General features: G+C 40.4%; 1 protein-coding gene across 2 annotated transcripts; it reads right to left on the reverse strand.

Annotated features, from left to right (window-relative positions):
* Positions 1-386: 386 nt before the first annotated feature.
* Positions 387-24,333, reverse strand: mtf1 (metal-regulatory transcription factor 1). 2 transcript variants are annotated; one of them, XM_030072288.1, is made up of 11 exons: positions 24,190-24,333; positions 22,308-22,838; positions 12,977-13,215; positions 9,910-10,041; positions 9,325-9,398; positions 8,048-8,181; positions 7,174-7,251; positions 6,821-6,923; positions 6,075-6,742; positions 5,199-5,268; positions 387-4,487 (listed from the first exon to the last, which is right to left on the reverse strand). In XM_030072288.1, the coding sequence occupies exons 2-11, from the start codon at positions 22,773-22,775 to the stop codon at positions 4,003-4,005; spliced, it is 2,451 nt and encodes an 816-aa protein (XP_029928148.1). In that variant the 5' UTR covers positions 22,776-22,838; positions 24,190-24,333; the 3' UTR covers positions 387-4,002. The 2 variants fall into 2 exon arrangements, with proteins under 2 accessions (XP_029928148.1, XP_029928149.1); XM_030072289.1 differs by lacking the exon at positions 24,190-24,333 and adding an exon at positions 23,667-23,848.
* Between the last annotated feature and the right edge of the window lie 33 nt (positions 24,334-24,366).

The raw sequence follows: 24,366 nt of genomic DNA on the forward strand, positions 1-24,366 counted from the left end.
CTCTGTGCTAATTTTGGCCACAGTGTGTGGGTTTACATTGATATCTACACTGGTGAGCAATGTGTTTGATCCACAGGGCCAGGAGCAGCTTGAGGACAGACTGTTGACCCTGTCTGAGAGGATGAGCCTGTGTGACAGAGTGCTGAAGGACCTCAGAGAGCTCAACAGTGTCCTGGTGGTACGTTCATCTGTCCTGCAATGCTTTTGTTATCTGTTAAAACTCTGGAAAAAAAATCACCATCCTTATGTCCCACAGAGGAAAACTCTCCAGAATGTGTCGTTGCCAGTGGAGAAGTGACCAGAGGTGGAACACAAGTTTTTATTTTTTATTTTTTTTAAACATGTTGAATTAAATGAATTCCATTGATTTTCAGCAAACTGTGCACTTCAGTGATAAGGATAAGGTTTTATTAGTATTATATTGCTCTCAATTCAAAAAGTTATTTATCATAATACAATATTACTTTATACAAAACAAGCATAAGCAAACATTTTTCACATTATACATTCTTTTAAAAATACAAATCCTTAACAATTCCTCACTCTTTGGGTGTTTAAGACATTCCTTTGGAAGCATACTGTTCCATTTCATATTACCCTTTTTGGAAAATGTTGGAGAAAGCAGAATTTCAGCGTCTCCCTATGTACAGATTTCCAATACTCTCTTGCTGCTATGCAGTTTGCAATGGCCTGTCTTCTGAAACATCCTGCTTCCAAACAAATGTCACCATCAGTGATTTGCTGAGGTCTTACCAGTTCAGGTAAACTTTGCAGACCGACAAAACCTGGGCCTCCAATTTGAAAAGCAGTTCCTTAGTGATTACACAAATATCGGCAGCTCTGTCATACTCATACACGGAAAGGCTAAACCAGTGATTCATTTTAAACAGTGTGAATTCGATTGGTCAAGATGGGTCAAACTGCCTGTGTGTCAGCTGTGACAATTAAATGTGAAAGAATGAGATGACTTCAGTAAAATGGAGCATAAGACCAAATGAAAATGTCATTTTTATCCATAAATTAAAAATGCTGCTAACATTTGACCCAAACAATTCTTAAAACAGAATCATTCAATAACCAAGTTCTCCTTCCAAGCAAATCCAGTTGGTTTAAAACCAGTTAGTTATCTCAGAGGCAAAACAGCATGTAAAAGGAATATATCATGGTTCAACATTCATGGGAAAGCACTCGATAAAGACACACTGCAAAGCACAGATTCACCCCACTCCAAACAAGATCAATCAAATGCAATGCACTGGAGCTGAACATTAAAAAGCATGCTTAATATGTACGCACTGGAGAAAAGCAACTTTTGCAACCAGTTGCCTTTTGTATGGAGTGTTGCAAATTAGTTTGTGGCAGACTGGCATACTTCATGATGGGGACAGTATTTTTCTTGTCCTGGAGTCAGTTGTTTATAATTAAGGAATGCCACACTCAAAAATTGCATAGTTATTTTCCTAAATATGCATGGAATTGATGAATACAATAACGGCAGTATGAGTGTGACTCGTTAATTCAACCTGTGACTGAACTAGGGGAAATACAGGTAGAAAGCAAACTGTAAATGTGCAGAAGTCTCATCATTGTATTCAAATGAAGCTAGGTTTAGATGTTAAAGACAATTTATAAGGTATCAGGAACTGGTTGGAGGAAATGTGTGAATGGAGCCTTCTTAGAAAATGTCTGCCCACTGGCTTCATGACACTTTATGACACAGAAGGGGAACCTCCACTTATGGAAATTATGGCAAAAACAACTTGCCTGACATGATGGTAGGATATTCAATAAACCGAATGTGATTTTGCTTTGATACAACACAATGTAACCTAACAGTAAACTGTAAAAATCACATTATCTGCAACCGAATAAAGATGACTGTATTATTCAGAAATGCTACATAACCATTAAAGATGTTCCCACAAAAAAAAAAAAAAAAAAAAAAATACAACTGCAGGCACACAGTACAGCTCCACACAAACACTAGACTTTTGTGTCTTGCCAATGTCTTTGCCTTCTTCTGTCTTTGCCTGTGAATTGCTGCAAGCAGGTTTGACTGAGACTTGATGATGATGGCTGTGTATGGGGGCATGTGAATGGCAAGTCTGAGGCAGAGGCTGTCAAGGCAAGGAGGCTCATAAAACAGCGAGTTATCGTGTTGTAAGGCCAAGTAGCTCTACAAATTATATATATATTTATATATGTATAGGGCATAATGCCTTCTCTCCTGTTATAATCATTGCATTGTGTCCCATGTGAAACAATACTGTTATATTATTATTCTCTGAGCAGGAGGCTATGTGTTGTGTATATTAAATGTTACTATGTGGACTGTACAGAGGCCCATAAGCTTGTAGAACTATTCAACTAAACATGGCAAAGAAAAAAATCAAACTCTTCTGCATAAAACGTGACCGCCTGCTTGGGGAAGAATGCAAGGAAAAGAGGGCATACGGCTCACCTCTGAGACTAGGTAATTCAAAATTCTATACAAAAATACAAATTCTAGAACAATCTACAAGTTTTCCAAAGATGTTTACACTACTAAATGTACTATATTTACACTGTCGCCAGGACACACAATTAGTTTTTTTTTTTTTTTTTTTTTTTTAAACACTACTTTACAGCAGTCGTGTACAAATAAAGTCTGTAGTAGTGCCGCACCTCAGCTAACAAGTCATCAGATTATTCACTGAACAAGTTAGTTAGTGTGCAATAAGCAGGGAAGAGTGCAGCAAAAAATAGGGCTACTGCAAGTACGGGGCATCTGGCAAGGAAATGCATGTCTGAAGAGTGACAAATCAGTGAATAAAGGATCAGTTATGACTTAATGCATCCCTGAGTGGGTCATAATCCTACAAAAATGGGATGTTGACAGCAGTTCCTTACTGTTTCATTGTGGACAATTTTGCAAACAAGTAGATACCAAAGGATTATTTGCTTTACTGTGCAGGCTACTGGAGATGCCTCGTTTATGACTCTTGCTTTTAGCAATACCCATTAGGTTCTTAGGAGGAAAGAAAATCAGTAACATAATAAAAACAACTGTACTAAAAATATGCTGAAGTAAATGAAATAAATTAATAATTACAACGATTTTTTTTTCAGCTAGCTTGAAGAAAACTAATATCAGTATAATGAAAGGATCAAACATTTAAATAAATTAACATGTACAAATTAAATATTTAAGTTATAGGCAACTTATTGATGTGTTGACTTTTCATTTAAAAAGGCGAGCAGAATTGATCACAGGTTCTTTTCTCAATTAGTAAATAAATGTGTCAATAAAAGAAATAACAAAACAACTAAGAAATCACATTTTCTGGAGTATGCTAGTCTAACTAGAACAAAACACTGAAGAAATCACTTCATATCTTGGCATTGTATGAAGGCAAAACAAGGGAATGGGCAGCCAACACCCTCTAATTTCAGCTAGGAACGATATTTCATAAAACTATACCAAATTCCTCTAACATACAGTGCATTCTGGTCAGTTGCATACCAGCTATAAATATTTGTTAGGACCTTTAGTACAGTACAAGGATATACAGACAACTCAAGTTTTGTTTTCTTGCTCACATATGACCTTCAAGCCAGGTAAATGAAAACGTTCAGTATCAGTGCTTGGAAAACACTGACTTGTTTCATTTAAAGCCAATTCAGATTCATATACTTGGGTTACTAAGTGGATCAATTGCTTTTTCCCTGCATTTAATAGTAATATAACCTCGATAAACCTCAAATGATATGCAAAATAATGCTGCTTCTAAAAACTTCACTACTGCAGACACTCAGTCGACGATTAGATGAGGACCTCTAATGTTGCACAATGCCACACAGAACAGAATGCACTGCAGGTACAAGGTGGCTATGCACAAGGTACACAGGATCACAGAAGAGGTCCTTGCTGAGGAGAATCACTTGAGATGTGGGAAGGGGGATCAATGCCCATGGAGGAATAGGTGAAACAGACACGCACATGATGCTAGGCCGGCAGCTCCTCTAAGGATTGCCATTGCTGTTGCAATCAGTGGCCATGTTGAAGTCGTCAGCAACAAGCAGCAGAGCCTCAATGTTGGCGGCCGTCTCAGGGCTCTGTAGGGAGAGGAAATCGGAGACATCCATGTTGGCTAATCCATCCGATGGAGAAGGGTTGGTAGCCGAGCTGCTCACCACTGTGGAGAAAGTCTGAGCTGAAGAGGAAGAGGGGATCTCCAGTCTGACCTCACTTGCCTTGGAGGCAGACTCAGGGAGGCAGCATGAGGAAGATGAGGTGGCTGGGTGTTGTGGAGGCTCTGAGGGCTGCGGCAGTGGGGGTGGCGGGGGCTCTGGAGGTTGCTGCGGTGCTACGACTGAAACTGTGGAAGTGTTGCTCTTTGAGCTCTTGTCTTTTGCAGAGTCCCTGCAGGCACACTGACACTGGCAGGATTCCTCCTGTTTGATGATGATGACCGGCAGGCTGAGGCCAATCTGCTGCACAGAGTTGCCTGGAATAGAGAAAATGATTAGAAAAAACATAGACGCGGTCAATTGGCTCAGTTGATGATCCTTTCCAGCTGGCCAATCAGGCAGATCAAAAGTAAATGGAAATGCAAACATTTTCAAGATGAAAAAGTCTGTATCCACTTGAAAACAAACTATGACAATTTATTAACTGCTTAGTAGGCACAATAAATAAGTTCCATTACGAACAAAATAAAAGTGAGATAGGCCTCTTTACTAAATGCAGGGTAAATGGATTTCAAGCTTCCTGCTCTTCCTGAGATGCTGCCTAATGAAGAGCACAACTAACTTATGAGGCCAACTACAGCTGCACTCTTTTGGTCGTTCTCCAGCCTAGACTGAAGAGGAATCAAACTACTACTTTTTTTTTTTTACTTTAACTATAGTCTGTGTTTATTGTACTACTGTTTAAGTATCTTCTTTTGATAGCATACACTGCTGGTTTTAGTGGTATACTGGTTTGGCAGACAGGGGCCCATATGCCCACCCCTTTCATTTGACCTTTTCCACCCTTCACTCCTCGTACTGGTACATAATGGTATCTTAGATCTAGCTGGGTATAACTCCAGTCTTTTGATTTACACTATCATGCTAGGTTATCTGTTAGTGGGCAAGAAATATTTACAACTTAAATTCATGTTCTCAGACAATGTCTACAACATGAAGTGGAATAAATATGCTGCAAATTCACTTACCTGCATTTCCTCCCACTGGTATTGCAGTGGTAAAGAAAACCTTTTCAACTTTTGGAGTTCCTTGCTGTTGCTGTGAACAAACATTAAGGATAGGTTACATCAAGCATTAAGGCCAGGGAACCACTAGATGGTTACTGTGTGAGGGTGTGGTATCCCACCACAATCTAGGCCAGGTCTAATGGTTGGGAAGATTATCTGGGTGTTACACATTTAATCTTAAAGCACTTGATCTGAGCTGCCACTTCAGATGAAATATCTTTGATATTTACACCCCAACATCTGAAACCTAAAATGTGTGGAGATCACATAATCATTCCCCCTCTCACTGATGACAGGCAATAAATACCAAGTTTACAGTGATGTGAGGTAAAAGTGTTATATTACAAAATGATAATGATTATATTAAGGTCCTTGAAGTTTCAAATTTTGTGAATGCCTGACTTACAACCAAGGTAAATTATTAGCCTAGCTAACATTACTGTTTTACTGATGAAACACACTAACCTCCTAGTCTTATTGCCAAGTGCACAGCCTATGCTGACTGCATCTTTGTATCCTTGGCTACCAGTATTACAGTTAAGTGTGTGATAGCTTTGGATAACACTCATGCATAGTGGCTCTCAACCCTGCCATCAGGAGCAACAGCCCTGCTGGTTTTGTTTTTTTTACCAAGTCATTATTTACATTCAACAAGTGCCACAGGTCTCATTCAGCAGGTTAATATTACTAATTACCAGGTAGAGTACAGAAAGAGCAGAGTTCTACCTCCTCTAGTATGAACATATAAATAAATCTGTTGTGTAATTCAATGTGCTTGCAATGTGTTTTCAAGAGTCATCTGTACAACCTACACTAAGGAGCTGGAGCTCTACTCACCGCTTGTTCTGGGTTCTGCTGGGTGTTCGCAGCACTGCTGAGAATCCACTGCAGGTTCTGGTCAGACATGACCAAGCTGGGCTGCAGCAGATTCTGGGTGGGGGCTATGGTAATGGTGGCAGGGGTGGGAGCCAGACCAGGACCAGGCATGGGGGCAGGGTTGGTGGCCAAAGGCACAGGTTGAGCCACAGCCGGCAGAGCATCTGTAGTAGTGGCTGCAACAACAGAAACAGCAGTAGTACCTGGCACTGTTGAGTTCAGTGCTGGAACCACCGGAGGAGGAACAGAGACAATGGGTGGTGCTAAAGGAGTGGTCTGGGTAGTGCCATCTGGCTGTAGGAATGTGGGTGGCAGTGCCACGTAGTGCTGGGGGGTAACATGGTTTGCAGCTTGGACTGGAGCCTGAGCAGGCATGTCAGGTGCCTGCTGGGGGACTGTTAGGTGCACAAAGGGGGCTGGCTGGGTGGAGCTCACAGTTGCGCTGACAGAAGAGGGGGTGGAAGTCTGAGAGGAGGAGGTCTGGCTGAGCTGTGAGGGAGTCTCCAAGTCCTTGGATGTGTGGGTACAGGAGGAGGAGGTAGGATTGAGAGAGAAGGAGAGAAGAGGCGAGGAATCAGTCGCTCCTGGTTGGGCAGAGGTCTCCAGGTTGAAAGTTTCGGCAAGGCTCTCTGAAGAAGGAAATGAAACCAGTCAATAACATAGAATGGTAAACCCAATTTAAGATGAAAATTGTGAAAAGTACTTGCCGTTGGGATGGGTGTCATCTTGACTGACACTATTTTCAGGACTCTGGAACATGAGTTCGAAGATTTTCACAGGGGTCACATTGTTCAGGTCCAAATTCTGTGCCTGGAATACAATTGCAATTAGCAAAGCATTAAACTAAACATTCACACAACAATAAACTTATGTTATGGCTCTCTATGGTCTTACTATTTTGGATGACATAAAATGACAATTAAGCTTAAGCTACATTAGCTGCCTATTAATAAAAAAAAAAAAAAAAAAACAACTTGTCTATCTAAACCATATCAGACAAACCATCTTCATCTTCAATAAAATTTCTACTTGACAGTGCTGAAGTAAAAGCCAGACTTACATTATGGATGTTCTCTCGAAGCTCTGAGTCTGTAGAAATGAGGCTTAAGTCACTGAGGCACAGCGAGTGATTTGCATCCTGTAATTAGAGATGAATAGGCCCAAATTTAATCTGCTACTGCTATGGGACAAGTGCTGAATCATGCAAACAGGTTAAGGGTGCCAAATCAGAAAAAAAAACAAAAAAACAAAAAAAAAAAAAACAGTGCCACATATACCAATGAAGTAGAACTGACTTTGCTGAAAACAAAAATGAAAATTCTGGTAATGTATGCAGTTCACCCTTATGTCAGTTGAAAATCCATTTGATTTCATACAACCATCACACACAGCCGCCACACTGTCAGCTGGCATCTATGCAATTTAAGTTAACAGGACATGCATGTTAGAGTTTCAAAAAGATCATAAAATGACCAAAGAGCCAGAGCCCTGAAGTACCTCATTCTTGTAGGTTCTCCAAGTCTACACTGTCATCTTCTCAATTTTAGAGGTGTAAATTGTGCACAGCCTACAGTGCTCTACCTGCTGACTTGCTAATGTGCACCCTTAGCAAAAACTTAAATTCATTCCATCTCACACATTTGCAGATTTTGACCTGAACACCCTGTAAAAGCTCCACTCACCTTTCAGGAACTGAAACGTGTGGTTCTGTATCATTTGAATCAAGGGAGTAGCAAATTACCACTACAGGTTACGTCAGAACCTGGCTCTTTTTCATTATTCATTCCATAAATACTCAACACCATCACAAGGTACATTATTGTTATCCTGGAGCATAGCACATTTGAAAAACAAATTTACGGCAGTGAATATTATGGGGCTCATTAGGTAATGTTGCTGTGTAAACAACAACAAAACAGAGCGCTGTAACTTACTTCGGAGAGCGGGTGGGTGAGGGTGACACTGAAGGGCTGGCCCTTGTCATGGCCCCGGATGTGACTCTTCAGACTGTACTGGCTGCTGAATGTCTTTTCACATCCGTCACTGGGGCAGTTGAATGGCTTCTCCCCTATGGAAAGAGCAGAGGGAGTGAAATGAAGAAACTCAATGAAAGTGAGAGGCTAAGGTTCCACTGCTAGAGTATCAATTTAACTACCAATACATTTGGCAATTACATGAAAAGGCTATTAATGAACGTGTAAAGGTGGCATCCTTAAAAAAATTGGGTAATTGTGACATCTTTGTGCAATAACTGTAAGCAAAACAGGCCATGACTGAGACAGTTATTAACCTGGCCCTATCCCACAACTGTTGTGGTATTACTGATGTGTTTCTCAAAATGAAAAAAAAAATGTTTCTCTTGAGCAAATTTCTTCATTTGGTATTTGGATTTCACCCAAAATATTTCTTCGGTCTGAAGATAACAAATACAATTTGTTAAAAACACAAACTTCAACAATGCTGACAGAAAACATGTGACAATTTTATTTGAAAATCTGAAAAATATAGTCAGTAATAAACTACAATATTGTATCCCTTTATTACAAATGAACCATAATCTACCAATACCATGGAACTGGAGTAAAATCTGCAAAAGTCACTCAACTAGACAAACAGATGGCACACCTGATGTATTTACATTTGTTTTAAATACACTTCAACCTCTGTTTAAGATTTATTAAAATTCCTTGCAAATTTTCAGTGCAGTGTGCTAGGTGAAACTGACATGAGAGTGGGGGCACTGTATTCATGTTCACTGCTTATCTGACTGATTGATGGCAAATTCATTCAAGCAGTTTTTACACCAAGTTTCACTTTTGCTGTCCCAATAGGTGGCTCTATTGGAATTGATGAAATGCAACAAGAGCAAGACTCTGTTCTCTTGCCCTGGCACAGCATTAAAACAAATTGTGGAAATAAATAGGTCTGTCAGTCAGGCGCCTACAAGGTTCCAAACATCAATACAGCGATCAGATCTGAGAGAATTTCCCATGTTGAAAACAAAGAATAGCCAACTTAAAAAGGAGTCAGTAACTGTTATCTGGTCTGCAGATGGCACATGTGGAGAACACAGCCTTCCCCGTCAACATTAAACAAAGTGCCCTTGAGCAAAGCACTGCCACTACTGCTTCAGTCCAGCAGCAGTGGCAAAAAAAGCTCAGTCAAGTTCCCTGGTTATCTGTAGATTAAATAAAACAACACAAACACATACCTGTATGTGTCCGTACGTGTGTTTTTAGGTGATGACTTGCAGCAAATGCTTTGCCACAGCCATCATGGTCACACCTTCAGGAAGAGATGGAACAAATCATGTCAGAAACCCATCACGGTAGATGAATATAGATGCTAATACAGTCAAAGTCATGTAGACACTAGTTTTTATTATTAGCTATATAAAGACTACCATCAAATGCAATAAAAAGCATAGAAAATGTGCTGTGCATATTCCTGCTAATCTGACCCTTTATACAACCAACGTATATCTCCCATAATGACAATTTGTGAGTGTGAAGAACCAGTACCACCTTAATTCCCCCCCACACAAAAAATAAATCCCCCCCCCCCCCAAAAAAAAAAACCAAACAAAAACAAAAGAACAAAACAAAAACGAACAAAAAAAAACTCAGATTTGTTAACTTCAATTCACTAGAATCTCTGTGGATTATCAATCATTACAATAGACAAAAAACCTTGTCTGATGATGGCTATTGATAACACTGTGTCTTCTATCTAATGAGGACATCTCCCAGTGCATCCTAGTGAAAGCTCAGAGCAGTGTGATGATGGCATCACTCACCGAAATGGCTTCTCCCCAGTGTGTGTGCGAATGTGCTTCCTCAGGTCACTGAGTGTCGTAAAGTACTTTGTGCATCCCTCCGATTCACAGTTGAATGTCTTGCCTGTGTGAAGTCTCTGGTGTGCTTTTAGTCTGCGGAGACAAACAAGTGTTTCATTAAACCACAAGGGGAGGATGACAGAGAGAGAAACAAACCAAGCACAGTGTGGTTACATGCTAACTGGTGATTTCAGCTTACACTTAATTTCTCACTGCCTTAAAAACACATGCCATCGTGTTCCAAAGACATCCACATTCAGATAGCACAGCCAAGATCCTAAATAAACTAAGAAATGTGACAACTCCATAAAGAAAACAGGACAGCAGGAGGTCTATAATTTAGAAACAACAGAGTCATGGCATATCTCCATGGTGGTATTATAAGCAGAGACTGGGTGTCATGGTGGCAGAGAAGAGGTGAAAGGAGAATAATGATATTAAAAAGGGAAGCCACCCCTGTGTGGTGTGGCTGCCCTGAGTAAAAGCATCTGACAGGGACTTGATGGCAGTGGCACCGCTCCACCAAGCCCAAGGCAGGTTGTCATAGCAACTGAACTGACACCAATCAAAGTGCTCTGTTACAGATCTCGCCAGTTCACAGCCAAATATAAACGGAGAAAATAAACACAAGCTAAATGTCAGATGTTAGTTGAATTGAATTATCATTTATTATTTAATTGCCCTTTATATATTTAAGCTATGTCTGGCAAGAAGACAACTGAACAATGGAAATCACACCCTTAACCTGTTAATTAAAGACACAATCTTGACTGACAAAGAGGATAAAAAACTTGGCAGAGGCACTTGCACTGATGCACAAGCCCCCTTCATAATCTTATTAGGATAGGGCTAATAGCTGGCATCTTTAGAACAGATCTAAAATGAATGATTTAATTACTGAATCTCTGTCATTGTACTCCAGTTAAAAAAAAAAAAAACTTGCCAATTGGACATTAGCTTTTATGAAAATATTTACTTTTACCATTTGGCTGTAATAGCTGTTAATTCAAAGGAAGTGTTTGTACCATTCCACACACACACTGGCCCTGGCTCTCAATCAAGGCAAGAGCAGGCAGTTGGCATTGTTTCTATGTTCTGGTGTTAATGTTCCTAACCACATATTTGCTCAGGGTAAATGTTAGCAATTTTAGACAGTTAATATTTTTTTATTCTCTCTGCAAAAGAGACCAGGCTGAGATGTCAGACAAGTCTTAGAGTGCAGTAGATGGATGGACTTTTTTCAAATTATGAAAGCATTTTTTTTTTTTTTTAGAAGTTGTGTCAAACATCACAACTCAAGTGCCAAGATTCATAGTTAAATGGTGACAGTGTCCCCGGTTTCAGTTCCGCTCTGCCTACCCCACTAGTTTGAAAACTGCCACACATTGGATAATGACAGCAGCACAGCAAAGGGACTGGAATGGTCTGGAGGAGTGGCTGTCAAATCAATCTGATTATATAAAGGCAAACTAAAGTAAGACACTAAAAAATATCCAATTGCATTGACCTACTTTTGATTTTTAACTATGGAAAAATCATAATCATTGATTTAGCATCCATCAGCAGTTCAAAATATACACCTATATATGGAAATACTGCCTTATATTATTAACCACGCTTACATGCACACCATAGTCCTGTATTATTCGGAATATCCTCAATATTCCGGTTGCGCATGAGTCATGTAAACACGTACCGAACCCGATTAAGGTCATATTCCGGTTGGAGAATATTCCGAAGAAGACCCCTGGCATATGCCTGTTTTAACCAGAATATTGTGCCATGTAAACACCTTAATGGGAAAATGCCCCATACCGGAATATTCAGTGCATGCTGTGGGCATGCTCAATTCGCAAGGAATCATAGGGTGTCTTTGTTTTTATGGTTACTGCAAACGGGGAGAACAACATGGCGAGCAGCAGCAAGAGCCAGCATTTTTGGAGTGAGAAGGAGACTGCAGTCTGCCTTCAGCTAATGAAAGACTTAAATATCATGCAGTATATCGATGGGAGAAAACACAGAAAAAAAAAAAAAAAAAAAAGATTTCTTCTTCTTCTCCTTCTTCTTCTGTATTTCCGGCAGACCAGACGTCTATAGGGGCATTGCTGCCTCCCGCAGGTTGAGTGTTGCATTACTTAAGAGTGTGGAATACTCCGAAACACGGGAATATGCCAAGTAACATGTAAATGGAATATTACAGTTGCTGTAGTGAACACCTTATTCGGAATATTACCTTAACCAGAATACTGACCCGTATTGGAATATGGTGTGCATGTAAACATACTCAATAGCTGTGTCCCAATTCAGGGTCTGCATCCTTCGAAGTCCGGGTCCTCCGAAGTCCGGGTCCTTCGGAGGACCCGGACTTCAACCGAAGCATCCTCCCCCGTCAACTAACGGCAACGAAATGGGACGGTCTAGCCTTTGGAGTATTTCCTGGTTGCATAACCGCCGTTACCGCCGTTTCCATGACAACAAACTCCGGAGACCGAAATATAACGTTTCTTTCTGTCAGACAAGACAGAACAGGGGTTTTGGTTTAACATATATGGCGTTGGATGTTCAAATGAGTAAAAAACGAATATTTATAATGTGAAATCTGAACTTTTCTCTGACTGAGCAGCAGCACGCAAAGCATTTTGGGATACGGGAGGCCGAGAAGGATAGTCGCGGTGCAGCCTCCGAATCGACTACCAACGGCTGAAAAGGAGGCTGCATTTGAAGTGCGCATTTGAAGGATCCTTCGGCTTTGGATGAATTGGGACAGGCCTTCGCGCAGTGTTGTGACGTAACTGGCCTTCAAATGCAGACTTCGAAGGATGCAGACCCTGAATTGGGACACAGCTAATGTCTTCTATCTCAGACTATAAGAGAACTTTTATGTCTGTTTATTAATTAATTAAACACTCCTCCTCACTTACTTGAACAACAGACAGATTTTCTCAGTCTGACCTGACCTGAATCTACCCTCTAATACAAGACTGTAGCATCAGCACCATAGGGAAAAAAAAAATGTGTGTAGACTAACCTGTAAAGAGTGTTGAAGGCTTTCTCACAACCCTGCACGTCACATTCGAAGGGTTTCTCCTTAGTGTGGACGCGCACGTGGATCTTGAGGCTGTAGGAGGTGAGGAAGGCCTTTCCGCAGCCCTGCTGATTGCACACAAACGTGTACTCGCCCCGGTGTGTCTTCTGGTGTGTCCGCAGGTTGCCCGCAGTGCTATAGGTCCGTGTGCAGCCCTCGAACATGCACTGGTAACGCTTCACCTGATACAGGAGAGAGAGACTGATTTAAGTTTGTGATTCATGGTGATTCAAGTTTACACAGACAATGCTTAGCATAACAAAAAGCTGAAAATGAAACCTTTGTGACCGTTAAACCATCACTGAAAGGACCAAAGGATTTTGCATGTTTAGCATATATACAAAATGTATATACTTCATATTTCTGATAATCTAAACTTGTATTTTAGAGCTCCAATATAATTTTTTCCTAGCCGATATCCAGCCATTGGATTCGATTCATAATGCTGCAATATAAAAACCACTCTTACATCACCGTAGTAAAGACATTGTCGTCAGTTTTCAGCAGTTTTTGGATTTTGATAATTTGAGTCTCCTGAAACTACCCCAGTGAAATGTTTGCTCTATACAGCAAATTATTAGTTGCGTGGTTTATAAATGGCTATGACTTTGTTCAGGGTATATGCAGGAATCTTGAAGTTAATTTTAATACCTTTTTAAGACTTTTTCAAGACCATCTCAATATTTTTTAATACCTCACGGCCACTTCAAGCTGTAATTATTTACATCAGTGATATTTTTAACAGTTTTAGTTTGTGATAAAGACTAAAGACCAGCCTTCTCTTCCATTTTCATGGGGCTTCATGTAACATTTCGGTGCGTTCGTAATATGCACTGGGAGCGCCAGAGTGTACTTTGTGCTGCTGAATTTCCACCCGCCCGCTCGCTCTGCCGCTCTCAGAGACAATTTACAAACACACCCACAATAGTCTAGTTTTTTATGTACCTGTTCATCTTTGTTTTTTAATAAAAATGAATAAATTCACGCACTTTTACGGTGTTTTTGGGACTCAAACTCTTGGACAGCTAATTCAGAAAAAAATACTTTCAAAATTTAAGACTTAATAAAGTCGTGATAAGACTTTTTAATACTTTTTAAGGGTCTTAATTTTCCCAAAATTGATTTATCACCTTTTAATACTTTTCAAGACCCCGCGGATACCCTGTTGTTAGCCTCAAAAGCAGAACATTATAAGGTGGGTGTTCCAACCAAAAATTCTAATTTGGGAGTTAAGGGATTCTGATTGTATGTTGAGAAATCTGTAGTGCCCCCGCATGATTTGCAAAATGGGTCGTTGCGATGTAAAATGTGAGTAAACTGTAGTAAACATTCAAAATCACTGGTATGGCTGTTTAAGAGAAATCTAATGTTATCTTTACAATCAGCCAAGCAAGCTTTTTGCACAGTATTTCATAAAAATGAGGAGAGAGTAAACTGTGTCTGAGTTCGACTGAGCAATAGCAAGCCTCTCCACACATTGGGCAACAGCCTGAGTCACTGTGACCTTTCAGAAGGAACTTGAACTCAATGACTCAGCCACCCGTCAGCATACAGAGCGGTTGAGCACATCACAGCGGTGATTCTAACCCCCATGCAATACATCCAGCCAATTCTGTTTCACAGCACCAAGCTCAACTGCGGCATGGCAGTCATACGCTCTGTTCTTGTACAAAAGGCCCTGGGGCCATGCAAATAAAAGCAGTCCCCTCTTCTTAGAAAAATGCTATCCTGCATTGTCAGGGCACAAAGCTGGGAGGACGCTCTGCGTTGGCCCCTCCAACAAAGGGAATCTCCTTTCACAGCCAGTGTTATTCCTGTAACTTATGGTACTGATCCTCTTACGTACTGAGTTATAACAGGAGGTACACTTATTTTCTGAAATCAAGTTCCACAGACACGACTCTCTGCATGTTTGACCCTGACTCCATTAAAATGACACTGTATCAGTCAAAAGCCTGCAATAATGCTTATGCAACAATTCATCATTTCAAAGCACACACACACAGACACAATGGCGTAAGCAAGCCAAATCCAGGCTATGGTTATTTTCAAATTGATGGTTGACATCTGGTGCCATTTTCAGTCACACCATGAAGTCGGCAAATTTGCTTAGCCGTTCATATGAAACTGATATCAGGTTGATTAATTACACTTTTTTAAGGCCTATGAGAGTCTCACTGATGCCAAGTTCACACTACATGACTGTCAAACTCGGCAAGTCTCTGTACTGTTCACACTAGAAAACTTGCTATCATGTGATCAGAAATCTTGACGTTGTGGTTTGCACAATACATACTAACAGGCTACCAGGGGAGGGTTGGGGAGGGTCACACATTTCAAGATCTTTCACCAGGAGGGATCCCAAACGAGTGTGTCTCGTCTCCAAACCACATTTATTCACAAAAACACACAAGAAGTGACAAGGTAAATGAGTGGGTGAGAGAATTAGATTGAATTGGGATATGCAGGCAGCAAGGATTGTCTGTTCTGCAGAGACAGTTGGAGACAAAAAAAAAAAAAAAAGATTTTTGCAATGAAAATGTACTGAAGGTAGCTGCTTGCTCATACTGTGATTTGGCAAGGATGACAAGCTTACAAATACTGAAAAGCTTGTGTGTTTGCCAGTGTATTCTGATAGAAACTGTATAATTTTGCCCACCCATGCAAACTCAAGGAGCTGCTACGGATGACAGAGGAGGGGCCCTGTGTCTCGTATTCTCATTGGTAGCTAGGCACTGACAGATCCAGATACTTACGTGCTAGATATCTGGGATGAGTCAGCGATGCATCGGCGAGTCTCTTGACTTTGTTCACACAAAGTGGTCCAGCACCAATTTCCGAGTTCTGAGCGAATTTGCTAAGTGTTTTTTGTAAGCAAGCTTCAAAAATTGTCAGCTAGTGGAAAATCAGGGCTACAATCGTGTAGTGTGAACTAGGTATGAGAAGCACTGATCTGACTGATGGGTGGGCTAATTCTAATTCATTTTTAACCTAAAGATGCGGTGGAGATCGGTTGTTCAACTAAAACCCATGCAAACCCAGTGGGAAGCCTAACACAGCATGTTATCCAAGTGCTGTATCCATCTCCCACACCATCATGACTCTTCACCATCACTTCAATCAGTGTAAGTGGGTAGGGTTTGCCTTGGCTTCCCACATGCATTGAGTAAAAGATCACTCCAGTACACATTCAAAGTTTATGCAAGAAACCTTAGAGCGAGTTCACTGTGTGTCAGGCCACTCCAAGGCATCTACAACCACTGTGGCCAGCACTAATAATGCACAATTAATCACACTCCTTGATGTTAGTTTCCCATAATGACAGTGTAATTGGGTTGAACCGAAATGCTTAACCGGTTATTTAGGATGCAAGTGACAAATGATAGTAATTTTGTGTGTAATTTACATGATTTGTCTCTATTCACAGCCACTGCTCATTGTGAAGGAACTAAACAACTTCAGCTTATATGAGGCATGATTTGTAAAATTAATTGCAGTAATCTATCAATTAAAAACAAAATGATGTGACGCAAATACAGAACTAAGCAATTTTAGCCACCCATAACTGTTTCTGCAACAGTAATGTGAGAAATTTGTTAAATCACATGGAAAAGCCTCACAAAAAGCAGCATGATGTGTGCAAGATGGGAGATTTAGGGTGATCTCAGCCATAGAATTCTATGGAAACATTTTTAATGTGCACCATAGTTATCCATGGTCCTGTGCAGCAAGCAACACAGACTGCGCTCTGTTCAAATAAATTAAAATTGATATTTGAACCCTCCAGTGACTGATCTCCCCACACACAGCAAACAGCTTTAGGGTTTGTACAAAGAACACCCTGATGCAAAGAGGAGGTTACCTGAGTTAACCAGTTAAATTTTGCATGAGCCTGGGGTTTTCTGCTCTTTGAAACATGCTTAAAATTTTGTCAAGTAGCCTATAGTTAAAAAAAATTAGCTTGGCTTATCAGCTAGACTGAAACAGATAAAACGAGCTTTAACAGTTTCAAGTGTCTGACTGTTATTGGATGCATTGAGAATGAGATAATGTAGTGTGTTACAATTTCCCTTTGATGGAAATTTGTCATTTAAACACTCATAACACTAAGACATATCTAGACATAATGAGAACAAATGGCATACATATAAATTCATTCAATCAGTTCCTTTTAGGCTCAATTAAATCAATTTTGTTAACAATTTCAGTTAGTATTACTTAATTAAATTTAATAATGAGTTGTAGTTAAGAAATGTTTTCAGATTAGGAATGTGTTCAGCTATTAACTTTTGCTAAGCAGAAGTTAAAAAGCGATGTCTCTTAAAGCCATGGTGCCATGCAATTTAGTTATTAAAGATAACAACATTCAAGCTTGATAAATTAATCTGCTGCCTATGTTTGAGGAACCGAGTTAACTGGATGAGGATTAGTGAGACAATTTGAACCAGCTAACATTACGTTAGTCTGGACTAGTGTTGCAAAATTCCCGGAATTTTCAAAGTTGGAAAATTTCTATGGGAATTTTTGGAAATTAATGGGAATTAATGGGAATAAACGGGAATAAACGGGAATTTGGGGGGAATTTATATTCAGTGCATTCACCTGGTCATATACATATATACATAATAAACATTTTGGTTTGTTATAAGCAGATATGCATGCAAACATGTTACATTATAATGAATTTCCAGGGAATTTTCGGGAATTTTCCCTAGCTGAGTCAAACTGTCGTGAATATTGGCATAACCAGTGTGTGAAATAAGGGGGAGCAAAGGGGAGCTCCCCTGGTGGTGACATGAGCTCCCCTGGCTGGAAACATTTACCCCTTTTCCACCAGGGCTGGTTCGGAGCCGGTGCCTGACTTAGCACCAGTTTTTTGGTTTTCCACCGCCCAAGCTGGGGCCAAACTGGTGCCAAACTGGTGCCAAACTGGTGCTAGGCAAGCACCGACTCCGAGCAGGGGCTAAACAGGAGCCAGAGAAAGAACCGATGACGCGGCCCACCGCGTCATTGGTGGGCGGACTTACATACTAAATCTAAACATACTCACAGTTTGTTCCGACCACGAATACGACGGGTAGCCGGCAATAATTGCGTTTTTCGCCTCTGGACCGCAATGTAGGCTTGTAAACATACGAGCAGTATTTGCATCGCTACGGTGGGTCGTCCATGTTTGTTGTTGTGATTCCAAGCGAGCGTCTTGCACACCCACGTGATCACATTTTACGATGACATAATGACGTGGCTCTGACTTGGCTCCGCTTGGCTGTTGGCCGGTGGAAAAGCAAACCGGTTCTTTGTTGGCACCAGTTAAGCACTGGCTCTAGCACCAGCTCCGAACTAACACCAAGTGTTTTTTGGTGGAAAAGGGGCAATTGTGAAATTTTGGGGGAGCGATGCCTGCTCGGTGCCGGCCAGCACCGCACGGTGGGCGTGGCCACCCGGTCAGGTCTGCCGGAAGCAGGAGGATTTTGCGGAAGCAGGAGGACGGCATGATTTACGTCATATCAACGTTCGCGCGCTGCGTGCGTGACCGTGCATGTGCTCCTGCATGAGCGCCCGTACCGTACTGGAGCACACCCCCTCCAACCGTGCCAGAGTAATTTTAAGTTGATTTAATTAAACAGTCAAACGTTACTTTGGTGGTCTGTGGATTAATTCTTATCATGTGGATTGAAGTTTGCGTAGCCCATATAAATGCTCGGGAAATCTGTTGTTCAAATGAAATTAACCTGATCCAGGGCGTTTTATGTAAATATCCTACATTAAGATATTCATGGTATCACCCGTGTGCAACAAATTTTCTCTTTATAATAATACTGTTTGTTCTGTTGTAGGATATTAATACAACGACTAGCAGTTATACAGCGCTAATAAGAGGTCTAGGCTATTAATTCAGGCATAGGACTGTGTGCAGTACTATTGTTAAGGTGTGCATATGAAGTGGTTCAAACTACCCATTAAAATGCATAGAAATGCAGGAAATTGAATCATGATGCTGATGTGATGATCGTCTGTCTCAGTGGAAGTGCTGCAGCCTAGTGGAGTATAGGCTACTGATTGATGATGATCAAATGTGCTCGAAATTAATTGCATATGTGAATCATGGTGGACAGTTGAATTTGCATTGAATCATGCAACATATTTGTTTCCACCAAAATGCAAAGTTGACTGTTTATATTTAAGTTTTATATTTAAGATTTATTTCACACACATGGGTATGGCGATGATGATTTTACGGTATGCTGGCATTGTGGCCTTTGGGTTAGAGGTGAGTCCTGAGTTCAGGAGATTTATTGATTGTTTATTTTTGCCCCATTCATCTTAAGTTAACAACAACAAAAACGAAATTTCTTAATTTCTTAAAAGCTTAAATTTCCATGGAAACTTTTTAAAAACCTCATTCAAATTGATGACAAGAAAAAAAACGAACATTCCCAAAATTCCAAAGCCGAATTTTCCCGGGAATTTTCGGAAAAATTGAAAAAAAGTGACAGCAAAAATCTTCTGAAAATTTCCAATATTCCAGAGCGAAAATTCCCACAGGAATTTTCGGAAACTTTCTGGGAAACTTTCCACCCCTTTGCAACACTAGTCTGGACTAATTAAGATAGGTACAAGACACAATCCATATCGACTGTGTGTGAATCAAGACAACTGTGAGTTTGAAAAGTCTCATTTTGAGTTTCTACCAGCTGCTGCTCTGAAACATCTATAGGGGAGAGTGGGGTAATTTGTGCCAAGGGGCAAGTAGTGCCACCCCTGTTATCTAGAAAACCATAGAAGAAGTTGGTCATGTGACCACATATTTTTGAAGAGGCATCCTTTTCACTCATCCTGCAAAGAAGGGAGACACATGGCTTGAGAGGAAAGCACATTTAAGTTCAAAAAACATTTTTTTGCCCTCCAAAGTAAAATTTCCATGATCAAGGTTTTTTGATTGCTGTGTTTGAACAATTATAGAAAACTTTGAAAACAGTTCACACAGGTTTTAGTACTTTAATAAGCTACACCATGAGTCTATACAGTTAGCATGATGTTAGCTCAAAACAGCTGGGGGATGCATTTTTTTCAAAATGGTGGGCTTGGGGTAAATTGTGCCAAAGGGCCTTGGGTAAGTTGTGCCAGTGGAACAACTTGTGATTATATACTATATATTACTTTATTGTATTTTATTGTTATTGTACATTGTCTTCTTACCTTTGATCACTAAAACTATTCAGATTCAGATGAAGATGATTTGCAGGTGCTCATTTTGGAATTTTTATTTTGTTCTGGGTATTTGTTCATGTGGTGCTAGGCCTTGTTATAGAAAAGTGGCCTGTGATCTTGTTAAAATAATAAATAAATGTTAAATAAATAATTTTGTATTGAATTTGTTTTGCTTTTATATAGCATTATCATTTGTGAGGTTAAAATGATCTGTTTTACTTCAATTATCAATGGCACAATTTACCCCAGTGTATTCTCTCTAATAGCACAATTTACCCCGCACCGGGGGCAAGTTGTGCCACAAAACCACTTTTTTTCGAAAGCTATATTTCTCAAACAGTTTATGTAAGATCCAAAGTGATAGTTCCCAGGGATGCACAACATCCTAAACTATATGTGCATATTTTAGTTGGAGGCATTACTGTAATCCCCTCGCTTTAAAGGCACTTTAAGTAAAAATTGGCACTATTTACCCCACTCTCCCCTACTGCATTTGCAAAAAATTACTAGTAAAAGTTGAAAATAATCAGTGTTAATGTTTTTGTTGGGAAGGTTGTTTCAAACCATAACAATAACTGCAGACTAAACACTAGACAAAAAAGTGAGCAAAGTGGAGCATATCAACAACATAGAGAGCAAAAGCCCGTGGATCTGAGTGAACAATAACTCAGTCAGTAATACTGAATCTCTGGCTCCAGTTTTTCCTCTATCTCTAATAAAATGTAGAAGCATGATGGAATAAGTTGGATGGATTCCAGTGGAGCACCTACAACACAACAGAGCATGTCTAGCACTGGCCAAAAACATGGTGACAACAGGGCAACACCAACTACAAATATAAGCTGAACTCTGGTGCACTGAGGGTGTAACTTTTGGCTGAGTCTGGACCTAGAGAGCCACTAGGCCCCTAGCTTCTAAGGAAGATTGTTTTGGAAGGCCTTCGAGCGTCTTATCGTATTTACAATCTCCAAGTCTGTGAGCCACTGACTCAAAAAAAAAAATCCAGTTTAAAACACAACAAGGACTGGCCAAAATCAAAGAACTCCTCAGAGATCTCCCCCTGTGTGCAGTAAGTGCTAACTGGGATGTGAGAATTATTTTAATGGAAGCATAACGCCTTCAGGCTAAAAAGCAGCTCCCTGTTCATTCCTTCACATACACTCACTCGAGTTTACTCTGCACCTTTCAGACACCCTTGTAAAAACTAGGCATACAAAAGATATCTTGTCCTCGATATGAATATAAGCCTTTTTGAATAATAAGAATTAACCTACTGTCGACATTATTTAAAGTTAGGGATAAGAGGAGTGCTATTACTGCTACGGTGGCTATTTACATATCTTTTCATTTAGTGCTTAAGAGAGTATGTATTCTATATAAATCTTCTGAGGGGCAATGTCTCTGTCTCATACTCAGTAATATGTATGGCAGTATGAAAATGAATTGTGTATTAGTATAAAATTGACTTTTTCTACTGCGGTTGAGCATTAAAATTGCAAGAAATTGTGCCACTACTATGACTCTAATCAATGTCACTAGTGACAAAACTGTTATCCAGTTGGGTGGGATTTCTCTATGTGCGTCATAACACGTGACAGGAGAGTGTTTTTTTCTCCTGTTAACCCCCAGTTTCTTCAAGCTGATGATTTACTTAAGATAAATACCGACATCACCTGAATACAGACAAATTTATTGGTACCTGCAGACTTAATTAAGTGCCAGCATTTGCAGGCAAAACAGGTATTTTCCCAAGTTTCTTTCATTCCCAAGTTCAATCAAAAAATCCTGTATCATAATATGTACTGTTACCATCCAAATTTCTAAAAATAATGTGATAAAGTTTTTGCCTGTATTGCTCACCACTGCAAAGTACCATATCATTCTGGTTGCTCAAGCCTATGGGAAATATCAATTTTGAGCACACTTAACTGGCACTTAACAAAGAGCACTCACAAAGCACTGATAACCAAATATGGACATGCACGTTCAGTTAGTATTTTGCAGCAGTGTGTGTACGATGACAGTTTTTAGATACTGAGAACAGGTGCACATTTGGACCTACCTCTCTCTGCTTGGTCTCTGGGCACTCAGAGTGCAGGGTGAGAGTGGCCCCCTCAATGTTGCGTGGCATGGGAGTGGAGCCTGGATTGATTATGAACTGGATCTGGTCTGGTGAAATGGTGTGGTGCACATAACCCTGTGACATGCTGTCCGGGTCAGTCATGAAGGCCAGAGAGCCCTCTTCCTCATCTCCATCCCCTTCCCCTTCAGTTAAGAAGGTGACCCCATCTTCATCCCCTCCACACTGAACATCCTCTTCTCCCTCCTCGTCCAGCCGGATGGGATCCTGCTCAATGAGCACTGTGGTGCGGTCATATACCCGTCCGGACGATGATGAGGGTTCAGCAATCAGATCATCATCTTTGTCATAGTGGATCTTGTCCTCTTCTTCTTCCTCATCCCGCTCCAGTGGATCCACCTCCACCTCAAAATACATGGGCGCCTCCGTATGAGGGCCATTCTCACTCATGGTCCCGGGTCCCGGCCGCCTCTCTTACCTCAATGAGGAGGACTGCACTTGCACCTTCACAAACTACAAAAAAGAGGTGATCAAGAGGGAGAACTTGAGAGACAAGGAGTAATTTAATTTTTGATTATAATTTAGATATCATGATTTCCCCTTTCTTCTATTTGGCCAGCTTCAAAGAAGCCTTTCATAGGGGCTTGTCTAGCCAAAATGGAGTGTAGCATGGACCATATATATTTCAAGCCTTACTTACACACTTAAAAAATATATATATATATATAAATAAAAATAAAAAATCACAAATCACGACAGTATCTTCACAGCAACTGTTCTAAAGGAAAATTGTAGGTATTGTTTGTCATGATATTTAATATCTATTTCCACGATTCGCAAGCCCGCACCTAAAGTCAATCATCTGCTCTCGACTGTCATGCATGAAATGGGGGTTTGACCATAGCGAATGCCAGCACAAAATAATTGCGATCGCATTAGAAGCTGATTTTCTCTGTCTGACGGTCATTATAATGAAAAAACAATAAACGGTACATGTTATTTGAACACGTAAGGCACTGCAAAGAGAAACCACCACACCGGACTCTGGAACTTTCTGTTTCAATGACAAGAAAAGAAAGTCACGCGACAGCGGCAGTTAAACTTAGCTCTAGTGTTAGTTAATTTAAATAATAATAATAATTAAAAAAATGAAAATAGCTGGCTCGTTCATCAGGTAACCGTGTTCGCAGCAGACGGGCGATATCATACAAACACGGCGTCAATTACTATTTTTTCGTCCTCAACATATAGCTTATGTTTGCACTAACATCGAGTGGCCTGTCACAACACCAAGTGCTACCCAACTACACTGACAATGCATCAACTTCAATTTCACCATACCGACGTCGTTAGGCAGATATCTTCAGCTGTGCTCGCAAACCGCTGCTTCATTACCGACCTGGCGTTACCATTTCATCATGTAACCCATCTTTAGCCATGGCATTCCTCCTATCAAAAAGCATGTTGCTAGCTAGTTACCTGCTAGCAACAGATTTCAGACACCAGCTAGCTAGTTGGTGTATCAATTGTCTGTGCCATGGTTATTAGACGTCACGTCAGTTATAAAGCCAACAAACGTGTATTATTATTTTTTTTTTTCTTTTCGTGATGCTGGTTTGCGATCCACATACAAACAATTCACTGGCTAGCTGAGTCGGCTACCACTATCACTTGCTATTGGATATACATAGCTTCGGTAGCTTAGCAATTTAGCTCATACGTTAGCTAGCAACACCAGGCTGTTTCCTGCCGACAGTGGACACAGTCTTCCGTGAAACGTAAACAAGAAGTTTAACAGCTAACCAAGTGCTGGCCATCGCTTAAGCTAAGTGACCGAAAGCAGAGAGCATTTAAAGATATTTACCTGCAAGTTACAGAGAAAATTCTGCCTGATCCCTGTGCATTGGATGCTTAGCACTTTCTTCCCATCCCCTCCCTAGGACACCATCATACGTCACGGGCTTCACAGCCGCTCGTGGTGAATTGTGGGAGATTAAATATACCCAGTTTGTGATGGAAATAATTACTTGTGTGTTTGTTT

This window comes from Myripristis murdjan, chromosome 16 (assembly GCF_902150065.1).
Source record: "Myripristis murdjan chromosome 16, fMyrMur1.1, whole genome shotgun sequence".
NCBI lineage: Eukaryota > Metazoa > Chordata > Actinopteri > Holocentriformes > Holocentridae > Myripristis > Myripristis murdjan.